We start from the raw sequence: 19,338 nt of genomic DNA on the forward strand, positions 1-19,338 counted from the left end.
ATATTCATTTGATTAATGCTATTACAATTACAGTTCATAGCTAATGGCATTATCGCGCTATTATCACAAAGCATTACCTCTCTTCTAAAACTCATTTCCATGATAATTCATTGAACTCATCATGAGAACACACTATCTTGATGGGTTTTTACCTCCCAATGCTCTTCAAGAGGATGAACTCATCCTTCTAAGAAAGCTGGTTATGCCAAATATCACCCATGCCAGTTCTTTCTGCAGTTCAGGTGAACAATGCCTAGCAATTTCTCTGCAGTTTTGAAAGACACAGTGTTCCTTCCTGGAAACAGCAGCCTGACTTCATTTTTATCCACAATTCCCAAGATCTAGAAATGCAAATTAAAGTCGTGATGCAGGCATTATTATCTAAAGCAAAGTATTGAGCATGTGCAGATCTGAGGCCGAATCTCCGTTCATCCATTCATTCAACAAATATGTATTCTGTCCCTTTTCCATGACTTTAGGCAAAGAGTTCAGCTGCTCTGTGCCTTCGTTTCCTTGTTTGTAAATTGAAGGTAATAATAATTTGAGTCATTATTAGATAAATATGAAAAAATTGGTAGAAAAGTCAAAGTTAGAATACAGTTGGTAGGTATTATTTCCTTCAGGTATCATGAAAATTAATGTGTTTTAAAAATTAACTCAGGTAGGAGAGCTATGAATCTCAAATGAAGCATTTAAATCAGGTTACTGAAAGGAGGAAGGGAAGAAATTAACATTTATTAAGTGTCAGTTATATGCAGACCTTGCTATATGCATTTCACAAAGATATTATTTCATTAAATCTTCACAACAATTCTTTGGAGGTAGATATTTGTAGCCCCATCATATATAAGAGGAAAATGAGCTCAGAAAGTTGCATAAATTGTCCAAATCACAGAGTAATGGTGGATTCCTGATTCCAAAGCTCTTGTTACATCCACCCTGGAGACAGACTGTTACATCTTTTTAATGGCACCCTTTTCCGCTCCCAAGCAAAAAGCACATAGTGAAGTAGAAGGCGTGCCTCAAATAAAGCAGAGTATAAAATCCATCTCAGTTTTGTCTCAACAATTTTGGACTTTTGCTAAAACACCAGCACTACAGAATAACAAAACAATCTAATGAAGTCTGAGGGAAATAATTGCTCACTGACTCCAACTATCTTTTGAAGAGATTCCAAAAGGCACATTTTAAGATTTTCATAGTTCCATTACATTCCAAATGAAACAGTAGTTTGTAAAAAGGGAAAATATTGCATCTTTCTCCGAAGAGAGATAACAGAAATCTGCCTTGAATCAAAAGCAATGTGCTGTAGCACTTAATGCCACATACACTTGAAGTATCTAGTAGAGCTGTGCTCTCAGGAGGATGTGGAGGGACATATCACTGAAGGGAGTGAATCTTAGGGTGCAGACCTCTTTCATTTCTGTCGTTTGGGGTAGTGCAATTTCTAGAGTAATAGCTTAGGACAGTTTTATAAATAGCAAATAACCTCCAAGCTACACTATGAAGGCTGCTAATAACAAGCCTGCTCTTCAGAACTTCAACTGCTGAAGAGTCCGTGGTGGTAGAAAACCACCCCTTTCTGTTGTTTTATAATTCACCAGAAATGATTTTTGGAAGTCAAATATTTCCAGTATGTTTGAGAAATTGGTGTTAAAACACTATTTTTATTTTTTTCTTTTCTGCTGTAAAGGTAATACATAATCAAATAAATCGAAACAATAAAGGAGAAAAAAAAAGACTTTGAAACTGTGATGGCCATACTGCTATTAGAGTAAATTTTCTTCCAGTTTTTTTCTATTTGTGAATATGAGCATATGTGTAGGCATTAAATTTATATGTGCAAACATAGATTTTAAACAAAATTAGAGTTTGAATAGAACCTGCTGAATGCTCAACCAATACATTTGTATAAAATCTCTACTTTCTTCAAATAATATTATGAGCATATGTCTATGTCATTTGGAGTTTTTTTAAAACCTCACTTATGGTATTATATGTTTCATTGCATACACACATATATGTGTATTATATATGTATATTGTGTGTATGTGTTGTGTGTTGTGTGTGTGTGTGTGTGTGTGTACCTTTCCCTCCTTAAGGAATAGTTAGATTGTTTCTAATTTTTCTTGCTATAAATATTACTAAAGTGAGCGTTCTTTTCTATAATCATTAAGTACATAACTTATTTCCTCCTTAGACTAGAATCCTGGAAATGGGATTATTCCTTCAATGAGGATAAATATTTTAAAGACCACTGAGAATTAAAGCAAAATTGATTTCTAAAAGACTGCATCAATTATGTGGCCATTGTGAAATGACATTACTTGCCTCAAGATATTAATTTCAGCCCTAAGCATAATATTTTGATCTTTGTCTATTATATTCCACTGCTACTTTAATTTGTATTTTTTAAAGTGTAAAATTGAAATGTTTATAGGACATTTTTCTCTTTTTTCTGATATGCTTAGTCATATTCTTGGTCTATTTTTCTTTTGGTCTTTTTTTTGTCAGTTTATATATGCTCATTATACTTTAAGAATATTATGATTTGTGTCATAGTTATTGCTAGTATTTTCCCAGTTTTAACTCAAAATTTTATTTCATAGATAAATTTATTTTATACAAGTTTTGCTGCTATGTGTAATCAAATCTGAAGATTAATTTCATTGCATTTATCTCTGGTTGTAGAATTTTAATGGTTTCACATTTTGGACTAATTTTATTATTCATGTGGATTTCATTTTGGTTCTATTAAAGGAAATACTTATTTGCTTCAAATAGGCAACATTCACAAAAGAATTTAATATACGGTGTGAAAAGTTGGTTAAACTTTAAATATTTCACAATCATATGGTAAGTGAAATGAAACTAATCAGTTTTAAATATTTTAACATATTCTTAGGTGGTCTTGGGACTGTTTCAGGGCTTTCTGTCTTGTTCCTTTCAGCTGCCTCTTTATTTTACCTTATTATCACTCTCCTTTTAATTATTATAATAATTTTATGATATATAGTTTATATCACCTATTGCTAATCATACTTTTCTTTTTGGTTATTCTTTATTTATGAAAACCATGTTCTCCATGGCTTATACTTCTGGATGAATTTCACATTTTTATTATTTTTTCTCCTATCTTTTTTTTTTTTTTAGACAGTTTCTCACTCTATTGCCTTGGTTGGAGTGCTGCAACTTCTGCCTTCCTGGTTCAAGCAATTTTTGTGTCTCGGCCTCCAACTAGCTGGGATTACAGGCATCTGCCACCACGCCAGGCTAATTTTTATATTTTTAGTGGAGACAGAGTTTTACCATGCCAGCCAGGCTGGTCTCAAACTCCTGACCTCAAGTGATGACCCTGCCTGAGCCTCCCAAAGTGCTGGGATTACAGGAATGAGCCACTGCATCCAGTCCCCCAATCCTATTTTTATTTTAATAAAATGAGTAAAACTTGTACGTTAATTTTAGAAAAACTGAAGTTTTTACAATAGATAGTGGCCCATGCATGTATATAACATAATTTTTCAATTTAATACTTCAAAGTTGAGTTCAGTAAGTTTATTTCTTCATACATATCCTGAACATTTCTTGTTGAAATTATCATAGACGTTTTATACATTTTTCCTTTTTGCTATTTGAACTGAATCATTTTTCCTCATTTACAGCTTACTGAGGTGATCACTGTTACACAGGGAGATTATTACCATTTATTAATGTGTATGTCTTCATCTGCATCCAATTTCATAAACTTTCTTACTAAATTTATAAGAGTATTTCAGTTGATCCTTTTACATTTTCAGAAAAATTATCCTAAATTTAATATGATATCCTAAAATTATCCTGTATAATTTTCCTTATTTCCAATATTTACTCCTATGCTTTGCCTCTTTCTCAGGACCCAGAACTTACAGGGCAATGGTAACACCAGAAGACAGTCAATTTTATCTTCCCATGATCTTAAAGAGGATACCTTATATTTTTTATTAAGTATATTCGTAGGATTATAAACATGATCTTAAAGAATATTCCTTATCATGTGAAAACTTTATTCTTGTTTTCTAAGAGGTAAACAAATCAGGTTAAATTTTATTGGATGTTTCTTAAGTAGCTCTTAAGATCACTTTATGATATTTCTTGATCAGTAGAAACTGAACCTATCATTAGGGTGCATTTAATTAATAATTTTTTCAACATTAAATCATCTTTACATATGTGTGATAAACAATACTTAAAAATTATTCTTTTGCTATGTTCTGGAAAGATCCAGAGAAAAGATTTATTTTTTTCTGTGAAAGTTAAAAAATGCCTAATCTCTCTCTTTTTTTCTTAAACTGCATTTTATGTTTAATTGACAAATAATAATTGTATATATCTATGGGGTACAATGTAATGTTTCAATATATACATACATTGCAGAATGACCAAATCAGTCTAATTAGCATATCCATCACCTCACATAATTATCATTTCTCAGTGGTGAGAACATTTAAAATCCACTCTTTTAGCAATTTTGAAACATATCATACATTATTATTGAATACATCACCGTGCTGTGTAATAGAACACCAGAACTAATTCCTCGTGTCTAACTCAAACTTTGTAACAGTTGGCCAACATTTCCTCTTTCTCCATCCACTCCCCTGCCCACCTCAGCCTTTGGTAACCACCATTCTACTCTCTTCTGTGAGTTTGACTTTCTTACATTCCACATGCAAGTGAGATGATATGGAATTTGTCTTTCTGTGTCTTCCTTATGTCACTTAGCATAAGGTGCTCTAGATTCATCCATGTTGTCAAAATGACAGAATTTTCTTCTTTTTTAAGCCTGGATATTCCATTGTGTATATATACCACTTGTTAAAATGCATTAATCCATTGATGGGCACTTCAGTTGTGTCCATATATTAGCCATCATGAACAATACTGCAACAAACTGAGAGTCCAAACTGATTTCAACTTCTTTGGATATATATCCAGTAGGAGCATTGCTGGATCATGTGGTAATACTATGGTAATGCTGTTTTTAGTTTATCGAGGTATCGCCATACTGATTTCCATGATAGCTGTACTAATTGGCATTCTCACCAATAGTGTACTAAGGTTTCCTTTCCTTCATATCCTCATCAACACTTATCTTTCATTTTTTTAAAACATTCTAACTGGTGTGAGGTGCTACCTCATTGTGGTTTTAATTTGCATTTCCCTGAGGATCAGTGATACTGAACAGTTTTTTATATACCTGTTGGCCATTTGTATGTCTTCTTCTAAAAAAAAATGTCAATTCAGGTCATTTGCCCGTTTTTAATTAGCTAATTTGGGTTTTTTTCTTACTGAGTAGTTGGAATTCTTTATATGTTTTGGATATTAGCCCCTCACCCGATACATAATTTGCAAATATTTTTCCCAATCTGTGATATACCTTTTCACTCTGTTATTGCCTTTGCTGTGCAGAAATATTTTAGTGTGACACATTCTCATTTGTCTGTTTTTGCTTTTATTGTTGATGCTTCTGTTGTCATAGTGAATAAATCATTACCTAGAAATATATTATGAAGCTTTTCCCCTGCTCTAGTAGTTTTACAGTTTCATGCCTTACATTGAGGCCTTTAATCTATTTTGAGTTGATTGCTTTTGTATCTGGTATGAGATAAGTGTCCAATTTCATTCTTCTGCATTTAGATGCACAGTTATCCCAGCACCATTTATTGAAGAGACTGTACTTTCCCCTTTGTTTGTGTATTAGTCCATTTTCATACTGCTATAAAGAACTGCCCAGTACTGGGTAATTCATAAAGGAAAGAGGTTTAATTGACTCACAGTTCAGTATGGCTGAGGAGGCCCCAGGAAACTTATGATTATGGTGGAAGGCGAAGGGAAAACAAGGCACCTTCTTCAAAGATGGCAGGAAGAATACTGAGTGAAGGAGGAAGAGTCCCTTATAAAACCATCAGATCTCTGAGAACTCACTCACTATAATGAGAACAGCATGGGGGAAACTACCCTCATGATTCAATTACCTCCACCTGCTCTCTCCCTTGACACATGGGGATTAGGGAAATTACAATTCAAGATGAGATTTGGGTGGGGACATATCAGTTTGTTCTTGGCACCTTTGTAAAAAATCAATTATCTGTAAATGCACAGATTTATTTCAGGACTCTATTATGGTCCATTGATCTATGTGTCTGTTTTTATGCCATGCTGTTTTGATACTAAAGCTTTGTAGTATCTTTTGAATTCAGGTAGTGTGATGCCTCCATCTTTGTATTTTGCTCAAGATTACTTTGCTATTTGGGGTGTTCAGTGGTTCCATGTAAATTTTAGAATTGTTTTTCTATTTCTGTGAAAAGTGTCATTGGAATTTTGGTGGGAATCTCAGTGTCTCTTTTTAAAAAACCATTCTTTGTAACTTTTTCCTACTATTATTGGTCATTAAGTATTTCCATTTCTTCTTGGCTCAACTTTGGCAATTAATGCTTACCTAAATACTAATCCCATTTCCTTAAGAGTTTTGACCCTAAAATCGCATACTCATAATTAAACATTGCTCTCTCCTCTGCATCTGTTGTTACACATTCTGATTGGATTTGCCAGTTTATTTTGCTACATTTTCTCCAGTGAATCATCTCAGAACTATTACATCTAAAAAAGTTCAATATATTGATTTCCTGTCCTCATCTTTATTTCCTTACTCCCACTTTCCTTAAATTTGTTTTATGTATTTTCTAATTTTTTTTGTCTTGAATGTTTGTTTTATTTATTTTAATTCTTGCTTTAAAAATGAAAACCTATGTGTCTTTAAATGTGCCTCTGGTTAGAGTTTATATCTATTTCTTTAAATGTGTATATGCAATTTCCTCATTTTCTTCATTTTTCTAAATAGTTTGAGATTGGGGGTTTCTTTTTGGACCAGTTATTTAAGAGGCATATCGGGCCCGGCATGGTGGCTCACGCCTGTAATCCCAGCACTTTGGGAGGCCGAGGTGGGAGGATCACTAGGTCAAGAGATTGAGACCATCCTGGTCAACATGATGAAACCCCGTCTCTACTGAAAATAGAAAACTTAGCTGGGAATGGTGGTGTGTGCCTGTAATCCCAGTTACTCGGAGGCTGAAGCAGAAGAATTGCTTGAACCCAGGAGGCAGAGGTTGTGATGAGCCAAGATCGCTCCATTGCACTCCAGCCTGGGTAACAAGAGTGAAACTCTGTCTCAAAAAAAATAAATAAGTAAAAATAAAAATAAACAATATCTTCAATTTCTTGAAGGTCTAGTTTCCTATTAATGTTACTGAAACTTCTGTAAGAGGGTACAGTATTATTTCTTTTTCTTTTTTTTTTTTTACAGGCACGTGCCACCATGCCCAGCTAATTTTTTTGTATTTTTAGTAGAGACGGGGTTTCACCATGTTGACCAGGATGGTCTCGATCTCTTGACCTCGTGATCCACCCGCCTCGGCCTCCCAAAGTGCTGGGATTACAGGCTTGAGCCACCGCGCCCGGCCTGTATTATTTCTTTATACGAAACAATGTTGTAATCTTTATTAAACACTTGTCAATCACATTAATTTAATTCTCTGCATCCCTTCTTTGCCAATTTGATTTTAAAAAAAACTCACCAGAATGTGTTATAGTCATTGATACTAATTACTTATATACTGTTACTTCCAAAAGACAACCGATTTTGTCATGATTTCATTACTTACAGGAAATTCATTGGCATATCTTTAGTTTGAATTGTGTTTTTCATCAATATAAAAAAACTCAGTGTCCCTTTAAAATTTTTTTTAATTCAACTTTTCCTGAAATTAGTATTTTCCATTATATTTTGTCTTTGTCTTATGAGTTTCTCATTTATTATATTATTGTTATTATTTTAAGCTTTCTGATTCTGCATTCAGGGTGTTTCCTATAAGCAACAGTTATAATATGTATTGTAGTCGGTTTTCCTTACCCATATTGGCCCTTTCTCTGTTTACTCATCCTCAAAAGAAGAGATTCGCTGAGAGGTAGTGTTTACTAACGGGATATTTTTGCTAAGGTGTAAGAAGTGTTGGATGCTGTGCAACCCGAGTATATCTTGTTCCCATTACTTCTTTTATTTATCATTTTTTGAAATTTTTTATTGATACATATTAGATGTACTTGTTTTCAGGACACGCGGTCATTTGATAAATTGATATAATCAAATCAAGGTGATTTGGATATCTATTACCGTAAATATCTGTTTCCATTACTTCTTGTCCTGTGATTCTACGGGAGTTGCACTCCCTGACGTAATTTAGAAGCAGCGGTACTTGGTTCTGAGTAGCGGTACGGACGGATGTACGGAAGGGTTCCTTCCTCTCTTCTCCTCCCTCCTAAAGAAAAATCAACAGTAATTATCCATTAAAGCAAAACCTATTAATATTTTGTCTAGAACTGACCTTGATTTCTGTGGTGAGGGCATGTTTTGATCATCTCCTATTCACCACATTGGTGACTGGGGGTTGCCTCTTACTCTAAATAGTATGAGATTATGGAAAACAGGCATCTAACACTAGACAGATGAGACTGACAGCAGTTTATTAGTCACACACTCACAGCCTGGGAAAGGAAAATACTCTGATATGTGCAGAGTCACATGGGGTTGTGCTCAGGCATGCAGGGAACAGGCAGGTTTGGGGGTCAGGCTTTGGGGGTCAGGCTTTGTAGTAACAAAGTGTTGTGATGACAGCCTGGTTCCTGCAGACTGGATGTGATTGGTTGGTTTAAATAATGTCGAGAGCAGTCGAACACTATTACTAAGTAGCTGGTTATATTATGAAAGTAATAACTAGGATTCTCCATGGGCATTACAAATGGCATGGAATGAATGGCACATCGGACCCTACGTGGCACATTGTTTCTCATGCTCCTGTTCAGCCAACCTGCGATCTGGAGAAGTTTCGTTAGTGTCATTATAGACCTCAAGTCTTCACTTTGTCTCCTTTACAAGGATGCTCCTGATTTCAGTCAGCTACTGGAAATGTCAGATGAAAAATGGCACAAATGTGAATTATGACAATAAAAGTTTATAAGCTACTAAAATAAAGTTATAGTACCTAAGAGCTGAGTCAACTGACAATGTTAAATGGAACATTTTACAACCGGTCCTGGGATAATGATAAAAAAAAAAAAAAGCACACAGAGCATGAAGAAATATCTGCCAGGAAACAGGCCCAAGATCAAGCTCAGGCTACATGACCGTGTGTGAGCTTACCTGGAAAGCAGGCAGGAGGAGGCGATACTCTAAGGTTTGTGGACTGCCTGCTCTGTGTTTGGCCCTTGACAGCCATTATCTCTGGGACTCCTCATGACAACTCAGTGAGTGAGATCTGTTGTGATCATCTCATAGAAACTGAGGCTTAAGTGGTCCAGTGATCTGCCCAGCGACGACACTGTTAAGACAAGACTTAACTTTAAAAGTCTGCCTGACTCCAAAGCCCAAGCTCTCTCTACATCTTTTTTTTTTTTTTTTTTTCCTTTTTTTTCTGAGACGGAGTTTCTCTCTTGTTACCCAGGCTGGAGTGCAATGGCGCGATCTCGGCTCACCGCAACCTCCGCCTCCTGGGTTCAGGCAATTCTCCTGCCTCAGCCTCCCGAGTAGCTAGGATTACAGGCACGCGCCACCATGCCCAGCTAATTTTTTGTATTTTTAGTAGAGACGAAGTTTCACCCTGTTGACCAGATTGGTCTCGATCTGTTGACCTCGTGATCCACCTGCCTCGGCCTCCCAAAGTGCTGGGATTATAGGCTTGAGCCACTGCACCCGGCCTCTATATCTTTTTATACCCAATTCTGTCTCTTCACAGAGATACATAACCTCCATAGAAATAAAGTAAATTGTAAACATCCTGAGGAACCTTTCTGTCTGACTTGACACAAGCGTTTGCCCCGTGCTATCAATTCAGGCGACGCTTCTCTTTCCCGTGTAAATTAGCTATTCCGAGAATGTTAAATGACACCTACATATGGCAAAAATATGGGACTAGAACGAAGATGACCATTAGAAAGAAAGCCACATGCCAGAAACGATGTCTAAGGATGACTGAAGGAGCACTGCAGAAAGTTCGAATATGTAATATCGTAGTCTTCTCTTTTTTTTTTTTTTGTTAGATAATCCCACTCACAAAATGTTTTGTCTACATCCAACGATTTATATTACCTTTCTCTAACTTTTCTGGTAGAAACGTCCTTCTCACCTGTCACACCAAACCCCCAAATACCAAGGTCACAGTACTTCTCATTTGTTTTCCGCAGCTTCCCCCATGACGACAGTGCTCTGTTGTGCCCAGGGGGATCCAGTGGTGTCTCCTAAAAGGCTGGTATTTGCTGTAATGACCCAATTTCTTAAAAATATTATGTTTTACCTTTAAAGATCTTAGAAAATTTGTATTCTTCCTCTTCATCTGACTCTGTTATAATAAAAAGATAGTGTTTTCAATTACTTCTTATGGACCAGAATTCATGCTCCAAGAAAAATTAATGTCATGTTAATTTTGAGGCATCACATACTCTGTGCAAACTCCTCTTACTCTAGCCAGAGAAACCCGGTGATAATAAGGTATAATCGCATGACATGCAAAGTGCTGATGTGAAATGAAAAGGACAGAAAGACGACTGGGATATTAATTCAAGAGGGGGAAAAACGGCACTGTTTAAACAGGCTTAGAAGGATGGTTTAGTTCTTCCTGAAAATAAGGAGGATGTTATCTCACCTTATCTTGACCTCCACCTCAACTCTCCCCATTCAAGTACAATCAAATGTTTAGTTTCTGTGTGTATACACAGACATGCACAAACACACAAACACAAACATACACACAAAAGCACACATATACACATCAAAAAGGCTACACAATATCCAATAGACAGACTTACAGATAAACAGTCAGTGAACTTCATTTACTCATCTAAACATCAGATAAAGGCGCCTTGTCACTACAGCAATAAAACCATATATTTTCATTATAATAGGACCCAAATAAAGTAGTAAAGTGGAACTTACAAAATAGGTAATATTTATTTGGATAGGTATTATGATACCTTTACTAATTGGTATTATTTTGCCAAATAATCCCTACTTGTCAGGCACTGTTCTAAATACTAAAAATATAAGGATAAATAAGATGCACACAGCTTCTGCAAATTCATAGCATAATCAAGATTACCTGTACCACACAGTTCTGCTGACAAAATACCTATTTTGTAAGTTCCACTTTACCATTTTATTTATCTGTGCTGTAATTTACTTAGGCTAGCTTTCACATATGGGTCCAGGAATATAATAGACACAGCTAATTTTCATTGTTGATCCACAGTAACAGTCATTGAGAAGGTAAAAAACAAAAGACAAACAGCTTTAAATGGGAAGTGGCACAGTTAGTCACGATTGCCATGCTTATGCTCCTGCTGACTGTGACCAGAACAGTTAAGTTAAATCCCATTTAAGAGTGTGTGTTGTCAAGGGAGATGCCAAGAACCACTTTCTACTGCAGGAAACAACCCTACAGTCCATGTGTCAGCGATGGTACTGAAGCCCAGTCCTGTTGGTTCATAGACTGATTGCTCTGGTCCCATACCCTCTTCACCTCCCCTTGTAGGAGTTGTTCCTACAAAAAGGCAAAGACATGATGAATTCTTTGCATTTGCATATTCAAAGATGTTCATTTCCTGTTCTCATAATGCATAACATTTAAAAATTCAACTCATTCAGAGATACAGTTAAATTCTCTCTGTTAAGTTAGATTTTTCTCTTTTAAGCATTCTGTAGTACTATGTATCTGTAATACAGTTGGTAATACTAGATCTCCTTGCTGTTTTTAAAGTATTGCCTATAAATAAGTATGGCATATATAATATGTATAATATAATGCATTATATTTTATATATTAAATGATACCCCAAAATTCACTGAGGAAATCAAAAATGTGTGTGGATAGAGACAGAGAGATAGAGATAGATAGAGTTATAGCACAGATCCAAAGCAAAAGTCAAAACTTAGAAGCAAATTAAAGCAATTACCTTGAATCCTGAGTAGTTTCATATATACCTAGTATGACATCATAATGAAATAGAGATACATTATTTGGTAGTATTAAATTGAAGAATTTACTCATTAGGTCAAAAGAAAATCTCCATGTTACCCAGAGATTGCAAGTAATCTGACCAACAGCGTTATGTGATCTTACCATAAGGTGTCCCTGGATTTATCAAAGTTGTGAAAATAATTTAACATCTGTCACCTACATACATTATCTCACTATCCTTACAATTAGCATATGAAACAGACTATTTGGTCACAGAAAATATTTTTCATTCATTCACTATGTATTTGCCAAATAATCCCTATAGGGCAGGCACTGTTCTAAATACTAGAAATATAAGGATAAATAAAACGCACACATGGCTCCTGCAAATCAATAGAATAGTCGGGATTACCTTTACAAGCCGGTTCTTCTGACACCCATATTGCAAATTAACGGTGTTTCGTGACCTTCAAAATGTTTGGGGTGCTTTGCTTATCGTTTTACTGTTAATTACAGAGTTAAATAAATTTTGACAATCAAGTTTCAGATGAGCTTTTTTGCTTTGTGGATATTACTGAAGCGAATAAAGCTCTATGAATTGTGCAATGATAAAATATTCACAGAAACTTACAACTCTGCAGCTGAATAACAATTACATTTGTTCCAAACAGGCAATTGGTTTCCAAACACGTTAAACAAAGGCAATTTAGAAAGCTTCTTCTTCTTCCTGGCATCATTAGCATTGTTGAACGTCCTGGGATTCCGGAGTGTTTCACAAAGGTAAGTAAGTGTGTGGTAAGATGAAAAATTTCTGAGTCCACGAAATACTGGTCTGGGAACCATCACTGAGCCAGCGGGAATGCTGCATGCCATGACTGGACAAATTAGCATATTAGAGAAATTCGACAGATTATTCAGAGCAAGAAATTTCAATTTAGACTTCACTTTTTCCATCGATCCTCATAATAAAAGAGTGCTTTACAAATTCTAAAACATGTTCTAACACAAGATTTTTCTCTCCACTATGTATCATCACTTTAGAATTAGAAATAACCATATTGATAGTAAGAATGAGTGAATCATTACCATTAAAAGCAAATATCATTAAACAAATAGCTAGAAATCTAATGATGCTTGAGATTTGGATCCTATTCAGGCCTTTAAATCAGCAGTGATCATTTCAAGGTCAATTAAAAAAAACTGTACAAAAGTTCCTAGCTTGTCACCTGAGACCACCTGAGAGTGGCTTAATATGTATCATCTACCATCCATCAATCCATTGCCAGACCATCTTTGTCTCTCTCTCTCTCTCTCTCTCTCTCTCTCTCTCTCTCTCTCTCTCTCTCTCTCTCTCCCCTTGAAATATTCTTGTACAGCTGTGTACTTTTGAGAAAATTCTCCTACATCTCTGGGCCTGTGTTTTTACACCTGTAAAATAAAAAAACCTCTTGTGGGTTTTAGGGGAACGAATTATGATAAAGGGCTCAGCACAATGTCTGTCACAAAGAAGGAACTAAACAGATTTTCCTTTTCCTCATTTCCTTCCATCCATTTATCTCCTTAGTCATGTAGTCATATATTATCTCATCCATTGTCACTTCACCCTTGCCTAGATCATTATTTTATTAACCTAACAAATCTCTTTTTGAACATCAGCCATGTAATAGGTAGTGTCATAAACTAGAAAGATGCAAAGTCAGTAAGTCAATAAAGGTACAATTCCATCAATGTTCTGCTCTGATTGGCTTATAGTCCAGTATAAGAGAGGCTCAAACCTCATGCAAGGCAGCATTGATGACAAAATTAAAACCCTTAATGGCTTCCTGAATTTTTATATTTCTCACACTCTAAAGTATATAAATTATCAAACTGATCCTTTCACAGTGCATACTTTTCCTGAATGCTGATCTCATTCTTTTTTTTTTTTTTTTTGAGACGGAGTTTCGCTCTTGTTACCCAGGCTGGAGTGCAATGGCGCGATCTCTGCTCACCGCAACCTCCGCCTCCTGGGTTCAAGCAATTCTCCTGCCTCAGCCTCCTGAGTAGCTGGGATTACAGGCACGCACCACCGTGCCCAGCTAATTTTTTGTATTTTTAGTAGAGACGGGGTTTCACCATGTTGACCTGGATGGTCTCGATCTCTCGACCTCGTCATCCACCCGCCTCGGCCTCCCAAAGTGCTGGGATTACAGGCTTGAGCCACCGGCCTGATCTCATTCTTAGATGAACAATCATCTTAGAGAATCAGAAAGTTTTACAGAAAGATCCAACAGGAATGTTCTTAGCATTGTAGCAAAATAGATTTCCCAATGAAGACGGAAGCTGGAGGCATGGCGTCCTTCCCCTCCGTGCACCGCATCTAGACCCATAACTGTTGCTTATCCAGTAATTCTCAAACACCTGCACTGTCTCTCAGTTTTTACTGCGTATCCCATGGTAAGGTTGGATCCTTGAAATAATTTAGTTAAATTACTTGAGTCCAGTTCCTCAAGTTATCTATAATACAACTTCAGCAAGCGGTTTAACCTTGCTAAACCTCGGTTACTTCATTTTAAAAACAGAAATGATAAGAATAGTAACTGTGTCATAAGGTTCATGCGAGGATGAGTAAATGCTCCAAAGTGTTAGCAATTATAATTACAATGGTCTCATACCTAGCCGTAGGCTCTCTTCTTCCTCCTTTTTATTCTCCTCCTAGACTTATGCAGAGGTGTGACCAGGATGACCACGGGCATGGACAGAGTTCAGGTAGACCTAGCACGGGACCCAGAATCCATTAGACCAGGATTGACTCATTAACACACCCACTCAACCAACAGGCTAAGCATTGTTTCAGGCACTGGAGTTGAACCGGAGAATTCCTAGTCTACATGGAACCAACATCTAGGGCCCAAATGAAAATATTCAGCTGTGATTCTTTCTCTGTGATTGTGGAACAAGTCAGTTCCAGTAAAGAAGTGAGTCATAGTGGTGTGGGGTGCACAGGACGAGGTAAGAATGAAAACATACAACACACCAGAGATTGGAAGAACCAAAGATGAGAAGGAACGAAGTAAAAAGGCGAAGTTCATTCAGAAATAAATCTGATTCTTACCGAATCTCCATATCCTATCTACTTTCTCTTCTCCTGCATACTTTTTTAGGGAGAAAATAAAGAGAGAGAGGAAGAAACAAAGCAGGAAGAAATTAATTTTCCATGTGTTGAGCAGCCTGTGTGTGTTGGGTGGCAAGCTATACACACACACAACTGCACTGAACTTCCCCATCACCTTCTTGGCACATAGATCTTATAATTCTACTTTATAAATCAGAAACGAAACTGCAAAGCTAGTTAATTAAATTCACAAAGTTCACATAACTAGGATTCAACCCCAAATTTGTCTCTGAAGCCCACACTTCTGTACTCCTGCGCTGTGCTGCCTCCAAGTGCCATAGAAGAGCCCTCTTCTTGCTCTCGGACAATTCCTAACTTGGTTTGGGAGAAAACAATTGCCTTCAGTTAAAGTAACTCTACCCGCTACCACCTGTTGACCAGCACCCCACAGCAAAAAAATGGATGTCACACAGAAGAAAGGAGAGCCTGGAAAATTTGCCTCCAGAGATTAAGCAGCTAGAACCAGTGACATCAATGCCAAGGCACATGTTGCCTTGGGGACCTATTGGCCATTAGGATTGGACAGGCCAAGTCAGAAGAGTTAAGCAAGACACAGTGTGAAATCTGAGAAAGAAAGACCATTGCCTGCAGTGAGGAGCGCATGACTGCGATTTTTTTCTACACTGATGGTTTTTGTCAAAAACATAAGCATGCTTATTATTCACATAAGCAAGAACAATGGCATGCAAAGAAACAGGCAAAAGTACCAATGTCCCAGGGACAGCATTATTGAAACGTATTACTTATAAGTCAAATTTTATTTAATCTCAACACATATGCAATCATAATCCCATTTTTATCAAACCCAAAGGTGTATCTGTTCAAAGCCAGGTGACAGTGGTAAATCTTTCAAAAACAAGGCAGTCCCAACTTATTCTTGACCTCAAGATCTTGAGGACAGTGGACTAATTATGAAACAACATCCTCACCAACATACAGGTAGGATGAGGTCTGTTTTAGCACCCTAGAAACCTCCACATCCAAGCTCATATTTGTCTGACATAATATTAGGGTAAGTCCTAGAACCAAACCAATCTTGTGAGGGCGTCTGGGACATTATCTCAAATCCCCAGCTGCATAAAGCTAGGAATTATATTTACATATAAAGCCAGACTTACCTGTCACATGTACCAAATCAAAAAAACAAAAACAACCCCTCCACAATCAAATCTGAAATACTGCACTGGTGACATGTCATACTCGAGGCTTTCCAGTTTAGGGATGAAAAAAGTAGGTAGATGAAATGTATTTTCCTTGCTGAAAAGTATTAGGTAAATATGTCTATAGTGCTTCATATAAATATGTATCCTATCCCACATTGGGTGCTAAAATAAAAAGAAATTTCAGGTGTTTTGAGGAGAAGGGAGCAGAGAGTCTTTGTTTTTATAACTAACACCACCATCCTTCCAGTGTTGTAAAACACATCTTATAAAGTTGATATTGCACTTGTTTTGTCAAATATTTCAGTAATCTTTTGTGCCTATGCTGTAAGAATTACTGAAAGTGACATAAATCAGAGACAAATGACCAGAATTGTTCAGGCAGTATTCATTCTCTTACAGTTATAGTTATTTTTAGTAATGTATTGAGAAGGAAAAGAAGGTAAAATTAACTTTTGAAACCTTCACAAATCAAAAATAGATGACCGACCTCATCTATTTGTGAGACTCGTGTGTGTTTGATAAAATTAAACTTATAGCCGATATTCATTTGTTCATTTGACAAATGTTTATTGAACATCTACTATGTATCAATCACTGGGAATAAAGCAGTGAATAAAGCAATTTGAAGTTTCTATTTTCTTGGAACGTACCCAAAAGCGTTTAAGAAAGTAATTTGTCTTTAGAGGCAGTATGCCATAGAGGAAAAAGGCCAGGATTCAGAATAATCAAGTTCTGGTTCCAAATCCAAACTCTGCCAACTACTATTTCTATGAACGTTAAGCAAGTTATTTCACCTCTTGGAAGTTTCAGTTTCTCAGTCTGTGAAATGGGGTGATGCTAAGTACTAGCCCCTTACATGGGGCTAGTACTTAGAAGACACTGGAAAGACAGGCTTTTCTGGAGCTTGGGGATGGGGAGTGCACAATCTAGAAATACATTCACGGAATCCTTCTTTGACAATGGCGGTTTCCACATAGTCTCAGCACTGAATTTACAAATCCCTAGTAAACCTCTTATGAGTCCTGACCGCCATGAAATCTGTCGAGTCAATAGGCTTTCAGACTTACCACCATCTCTCCATCAGCTCTGAAGACAGCACAGCAGGTTGTAAAAAAGCGCCACCTAAAGGTCCTTATGAGACTCCTGACTAAGTCACGAAAACGCCTTTGTCCTTTTAAAGGCTGTTTTGGTGAGCAGCACTCTTAAATAATCGACAGTGTTGTGCCCGTATCTGTGAGCCCATCATAAAAGGTAGACAAGCACAGGACGGAAGCAAATGATTTATCAATTCATCTACATCTGGTCCTAAGAAAAGCTTGCTTTCTTTCTTTTTTAGATATTGTAATCTAAATCATTTTAATGCCCCGAACATCCGTGGAAGTAATCTTGAAGAAACACTTCTCCTCCACGAAAAGTCTCGGCAATGTTATGGCAGTATACAGAAATTTTCTTCAAGTATTGATCTTTGGGAGACAGCCCTGTGAAACTGGATTTGGGTCTGCCTGTCTTATGAGAACAGTATTCATTGTTTTCCTCTTCAGCTGAGCAGTTTATGTGTTTCAGTGTAACAGGTAATATATATGAAGGTGATTTGATCAATACCGTCTGTATACTTTACTACAAAGACTAATTATGACCTTTCTGGTAAACGGTGATGCTTTCGCATTAACGTTATGCATTAGAATTAATAAAATAATTTCAAATCTAGGTGATTATGACCAAAAAAATGAGTTTTCTATACACTATAATACCTTACAGCTTTCTACAGCAGTTCAGTCATTGAAAGCAGATGACTTTTTTTGGAGTTTCAGTGATTCATTTTCTAATGACTCATACAAAATGACAGTATTTTAATACACTCTCTTTCAATACACTTATTGAGAGCTTATTACATGCCAAGCATTGTGACCATATACTGTATATAGTTGAGTAAATAATAAACATTTACATGATTTTGCTATATTTGCTCTTAATATTGTACTATCAAGATATGACTTCATTAAAGAAATTTTCTCTGGATTTAAAAGCAGTATTACTAAGACAGGTGCCCTTAACAGAGAGAATGTCCTCACACTAAAAAAGTTGAAAAATAAATGTAAGTTAGGGAATTGTTGGAATTAAAGGAAAGAGGAAATGAAGGAAGATAAAATGGGGAGTGAGAGGAGGGTAAGTGACCAAACCAAACAGAGCTGCTTAAAGGAATTGTACAAATAACATGTTTCGGTCTCCGCTGCCAATTCAGAAGCATTCAGAGAATCATCTTCTAAGTGTTTGTTCTCTTATAAGCAAAAATATGTATAAACTCATTTTAAAAAATCAAATGAAATTAATGTCTGTTTCTTTCTAGCAGTATTTGTCAAAATTCGGTTGAGGACAACTTGCTACAGGTGAATCTTTCTGGCTCCTACACAGACGGCCTTAACCAAAACCTTTTTTCAGATTGGGGTCCAGGAATTGTTGGTTTTAAGAAGCACACCTAAATCGTTCTAATGTTCCCCAAAGTTTAAAAGGCATTGCTTTTCCAGGACAATTCATGCTGGGTAGGACAGGTGAGTTTATCGGCTGACTGCAAATTATTCTACAATTATGCCCCTCCCTTGTGTCTACAGAAAATATTTTAGGTCTGTAGAATAAAAGATTTATTCAACTTGATTAGGTGGGCTATGCATTTTTAATTGCAAAAGAGGAGCTGTAAAGCACCAGGTGTTTTTCTTACTCAAATTATTTTTTGTTTGAGGACAAATGAAAAGACTTGGTAGTACAGGCATAAATTCTTTCCCTGCAACTTTTTCAAATCCTTTCTGTTTAGCAATTGTATCCCAGCAAAACTGTGAGGCAGACTCCTGCTATTCCTTAGAAGCTTTCCTTGCTGCAAAAGGTTAAATGCCAAGTTTGCAATTTGGGTTTAATGAACACCCAAAAGAGCAAGTAATCTTTAAACACTTCACCTCAGTACAAGTGGGAAGCTCTAGTCTCT

The 19,338-nt window shown here is 36.4% G+C and overlaps 1 protein-coding gene across 1 annotated transcript in view; it reads left to right on the forward strand.

Annotated features, from left to right (window-relative positions):
- Positions 1–19,013, forward strand: part of SLC15A5 (solute carrier family 15 member 5) — a 90,961-nt gene extending 71,948 nt beyond the window's left edge. The window contains exons 8-9 of the mRNA XM_002752196.6: positions 12,716–12,824; positions 17,698–19,013. Coding sequence (XP_002752242.3) covers positions 12,716–12,824; positions 17,698–17,845 — 257 coding nt within the window. The 3' untranslated portion in view covers positions 17,846–19,013. The remainder of the gene's footprint in view (positions 1–12,715; positions 12,825–17,697) is intronic.
- The last annotated feature ends 325 nt before the right edge of the window (positions 19,014–19,338 follow it).

This window comes from Callithrix jacchus, chromosome 9, assembly GCF_049354715.1.
Source record: "Callithrix jacchus isolate 240 chromosome 9, calJac240_pri, whole genome shotgun sequence".
Taxonomy (NCBI): Eukaryota; Metazoa; Chordata; class Mammalia; order Primates; family Cebidae; genus Callithrix; species Callithrix jacchus.